This window comes from Microtus ochrogaster, chromosome 8 (assembly GCF_000317375.1).
Source record: "Microtus ochrogaster isolate Prairie Vole_2 chromosome 8, MicOch1.0, whole genome shotgun sequence".
Classification (NCBI taxonomy): Eukaryota; Metazoa; Chordata; class Mammalia; order Rodentia; family Cricetidae; genus Microtus; species Microtus ochrogaster.
This window is the reverse complement of record NC_022015.1, coordinates 33,027,383-33,031,882: the sequence shown is the minus strand read 5'-3', so window position 1 is coordinate 33,031,882 and position 4,500 is coordinate 33,027,383. Positions and strand designations below refer to the sequence as shown.

The window sequence follows — 4,500 nt, the reverse complement described above, 5'->3', positions numbered from 1 at the left end:
ACATATATTCTATCAGTTCTACTCTTCTAGAGAACGCTGACAAATACAATACTCTTACTCTTCAATTGCTTCTTCTTTTGTCCCTAAACTCAGAGAATGGTAGTCACCTGAGCTCACCACCAGCCCTGGGTTGCTAGATAAACCCTGTGTTTGAGCCATTTCATGTTAATAATATAGAACCCCTCATCAGCTAAGGTTTGTTGGTGATCTGTTTATATTCTACCTTAGTCTTGAAATAAAGCTTGCTGACTTTAGTTTGGTTTGCAATTGTTTTCTTTAAATTATAAATTTTGTTTTTATCTGTAGGTACTGTCATTTAAATTATAAATTTTGTTTTTATCTGAAGGTACTGTCATTTATCTCTAGCCTAGCGTTTGCAGGAGCAGGGCAAGAATACAAATAAAGGCCAGAATAATACTTGCTAAACATTTCAAAGTTATAATTTAAGATTATCTACATAAGCAAAACCTCGGCTTTCTTTTAAGTATATGGAAATCGTCTCATCTTGTAAAAACCTCAATGTTATGAAGCTAGTTAGCTGCCAAGAATGCCTCTCGAGCGGGGTGTGGTTGCGCATGCCTTTAATCCCAGCACTTGAGAGACAGAGGCAGACGAGTCTCTGTGAGAACAAGAGATGGCCAAAGCTATGTATTGAGACCCTATCGCAAAGCTGAACAAAACGCCTCTCCTCTTTACGCTCTACGGCTACGTCTACAATCGCGCCTTCCAGCGATCAAAACCTACAGCACCCGGCCAGCGCAGGGGAAAAGGCACAGCTGCCTCTTCCAGCCTCTTTCCTGGTACTGTGCACCAGCCATGACACACCGCCAACGCGGTGCAATTAGCAGCTTACTCAAGGAACTGCAGCCCTTCACCAGCGACCACCCCCGCCCCGCCCACTGCATCACCCCGCCCAGGTCGCCCGTCAGTCCCTTCGGCTTCCGTCTAGTCTAGCCTGGGATCTGGGGCGGAGCGATTCTGCCGGCGGGACGATTCTGCCGCCAGGCTAGTGTGTGTACGCCATGGCTGCTCTGCGTGTTCTGCTTCCCCGAGCCTGCAGCTCGCTGTTGTCCTCGGTCCGCTGCCCAGAACTTCGGCGCTTCGCTTCGGGTGAGTGGGGACACCGGCGGAATCTGTCACCCCACTTTGGGTGGACTCTCCACCCGCAGCCTTCGGCTGGCTTCTAAACCCCAGCCTGCATGTACCCTCACTTGATCCTAGAACTTTGCTCCTGACTCCAGATTTTTTGTCTGACTTCCACTTCCACAAGCGTGCATTCTCAGCGCATGACTCTGAAATACCTAGACCCCACACCTAAACCTAGATTCCTAGCTGGAAGCTCCTCCCATCCTCCTTCGGAGCCCCCACCTCCACTGCTCGCCTGACCCCTACCCAATTACATACCCCTCCAATCTGACCTTAGTCTCACTTTATAAGCCCAACCCGAGCTTGGCACCTAGAAGCCGTGCCTGATGAGAGGGCCCCAGGTGTATTGGCAGCTTCTCAACCCAGAACTTTAACAAGCGGCCTATTGGGAGCATGCATGTTGGTTGTGAAACCCATGTGCATTTAGGTAGCTTTAAGACAATGTGAAGGTAGGTTAAGCAAGACAGCCAGAGTATTGGGAAAAGTTTGTCTACAGTGCCTCCTGTCCAGACCCTCCTCGGTCCGCTGCCCTCTCCCGAGCCTGTCCTTCACGCCGTCCAATCAGCGCAACCCATACTGACACACCCACTTTCCTCCCCAGCCAGCTGGTAGTTCCTCCCTTCTCTCTCCTTGGCTGGACTCTTCTGCAGCCTGTAACGTGAATAATAAAAACCAAGAGACAGAAATTGAGGTCCAATCCAGAAGATCAGGAAAGCAGTCAAGCCTCTAGAGAAATCTAACCTCTACCAAGACTGGGCAACGGTAGATAGAGCAGACTAAGCCTCTGTCTCCTCCCATTTTATAGTCCCTTTAATACTAGGATTAAAGGTGTGTGACTCCCTAGGGCTGGGATTAAAGGTGTGAGCCGGCACCTCCTGATTTGTTTTTACGCTGATCTTGGCCTTGAACTCACAGAGACCCGGCTGACTCCCAAATCCTGGGATTGAAATTGGGTGTCACCATTGCCTGACCTCTAGTGGCTTTAGCTTTGCCTCTGGTCTTCAGTCAAGCTTTATTTATCAAACTACAAATAATATATCACTACATTCATCTAGTGCTCTTGTGTTACCAGAAATTCTTGGCTATGCCCTGGCTTCTGCACCTCAACATGTCCTGGCTCCCCTAAATGGCAGGCATCCTACCATTCAACAGTGCACCTCACGCTTAAGTTACCCCAAATTTGCAAGACAAGCCCTGTGTTAAGGAATAAAACACCCAGAACATGGACCCTCACTATCAGGCTAATCTTCCTCCCTGTAAGTCCAGGGACTGCACATCCCACCCAAGTCTGAATTGGCTGTTCCTTTAGGTCACCTAATGGTGCTTTTCATCCACCTCTGTTCTGCTCTCACCCAGTGTCATGGTCTGGAAAGTGGTGGCATTTGGTGGGGGGGGGGGGGGACTGTGCTCTGTGCAAGGGATTTCTCTTTTGTTATTTTCATTTTTTTTGTTTTTGTTGGTTTTTTTTTTTGGAGACAGGATCTTACTATGTAGCTCTCTGGTTGGCCTGGAACTAGATCAGGCTAGCCTGGAACTCAGAAAGATACCCCTGCATCTGCTACCCTGAGTGCTAGGATTAAAGATTTGTGCCACTGCCACCATGCCTGGGTAGATCACAGCCAGAGCTGAGGCTGGTGTGGTAAGGATGATAGAGTTCCCTGTCTACACCTGTATCAGTCAGGGTTCAGTGAAAGAGCAGAACTGATAGAATGAATATATATTATATTTGCTAACATATAATATACATAATTATTAAAGGGGGATATTCGAGTGGCTTACAGGTGGTAGTCTGAGCAGTCCAACAATGGCTGTCTCCTGAGCGAAAGACTAAGGATTCAGTAGGCCTTCAGTCCAAGAGACTGCAGATTTTAGCAGATCCAATCTGATTTTGGAGCCCAGGGAAGTCCTAGAGAGCTGAGGGTCTTCAGTGTACATTGGAATTCCAAAGAAGTAGGTTCAAAAACTGCAAAAGGAAAGCCGTTAGATTGGATGAGCTTGTCATTGAGGGTGCGGGCCAGAAGGCAAAAAACAAAAGCTTTCTTCTATGTCCTTTTATGTAGGCTGCCCCCAGGAGGTGTGGCCCAGATTTAGGGTTGGGTCTTCTTACCTCCAATGCTGCTTGGGTTCTAGTTGATTCCAGATGTGGTGGAGTTGACGACCAAGATTAGCCACCACAGTGCCTTTAATATCTTTATGATGGCAATTCTCTTTTGTCCTCTTGACCTAGGTGCTAATTTTCAGTACATCGTCACAGAAAAAAAAGGAAAGAACAGCAGTGTGGGGCTGATCCAGTTAAACCGCCCCAAAGCGCTCAATGCACTTTGCAATGGCCTGATGGAGGAGCTCAACCAAGCGCTGGAGACCTTTGAGGAGGATCCTGCTGTGGGAGCCATTGTGCTCACTGGTGGGGAGAAGGCATTTGCAGGTATGCTGGTCAGCCGTGGTGGTAGAGGGTAGGGGGATGCTGTGGCCTGTGGCAAGCTGCAAGATGGACCAGTTTCTCTGTGAAGGGAGGGGTGGCTTAGGATATACTACATATGAAGTAAGCTGGGTAGAAGAGCAGGTCTGTGTGTTGAACACTCAGGTATGCTCAGGTCCTTACTGGCCAGGTGAAATCACTGGCATAAGCCCATTTTCCTCTGAGTGTATCCAGCATCCATTGCCCACCACAGCCCCCAGTGTCACCTTCTCATAACAGACAGCTTGGTGAGTTGTTAGTCCATGTATTGGCTGTTCCCATGTTATGGGAAATGCCCCCAGGGCTGGTACATCAGAATACAGGACTGAGAAGTTCTCTGCTGTCTGGTAATTGAAACCTCACTTCTGCCTCTAGCTGGAGCGGACATCAAGGAAATGCAGAACCGGACACTCCAGGACTGTTACTCCAGCAAGTTCCTGAGCCACTGGGACCAGATCACCCGGGTCAGGAAGCCGGTCATTGCAGCTGTCAATGGTTATGCTGTAAGTGTTAGTCCCAGAGGTCTCCTGTGCAGGGCGGACAGAGCTGGGCTTGTGCAAGTCAAGTATAGCAAAAACCTGTGTCTTTGAAAGGCCCACGGTGTCTTTCGGGAACTGTTTTGTTTGATGGAGGCTCATTGACTAATTCCCAGATGTGTTAATGAGCTTTTCTGTTTCTGTTTAATTGCTGCAGAATGCAATACCTCATGTGTGAGTACTCTATGCCCACTAGGGTTCCTGCTTCACTAGGCCATTGACACATGCAGGGCTAGTTTAGCCCATGGAAAAACCGTGTGATTTATTACACATGCTGATTATTTAATGAAACCCATCCCTAGGAGTTGGTCAACCACACACATTCATGCCCCTGTCTTCTCTAGCTGATTTTTTTTTTTT

The 4,500-nt window shown here is 48.2% G+C and overlaps 1 protein-coding gene across 1 annotated transcript in view; it reads left to right on the top strand.

The window, feature by feature from the left end:
- Positions 1–934: 934 nt before the first annotated feature.
- The window catches only part of Echs1 (enoyl-CoA hydratase, short chain 1), a 10,762-nt gene continuing 7,196 nt past the window's right edge, over positions 935–4,500 (top strand). The window contains exons 1-3 of the mRNA XM_005351459.2: positions 935–1,110; positions 3,374–3,571; positions 3,980–4,107. Of these exons, the coding sequence (XP_005351516.1) occupies positions 1,023–1,110; positions 3,374–3,571; positions 3,980–4,107 (414 nt within the window). The 5' untranslated portion in view covers positions 935–1,022. The remainder of the gene's footprint in view (positions 1,111–3,373; positions 3,572–3,979; positions 4,108–4,500) is intronic.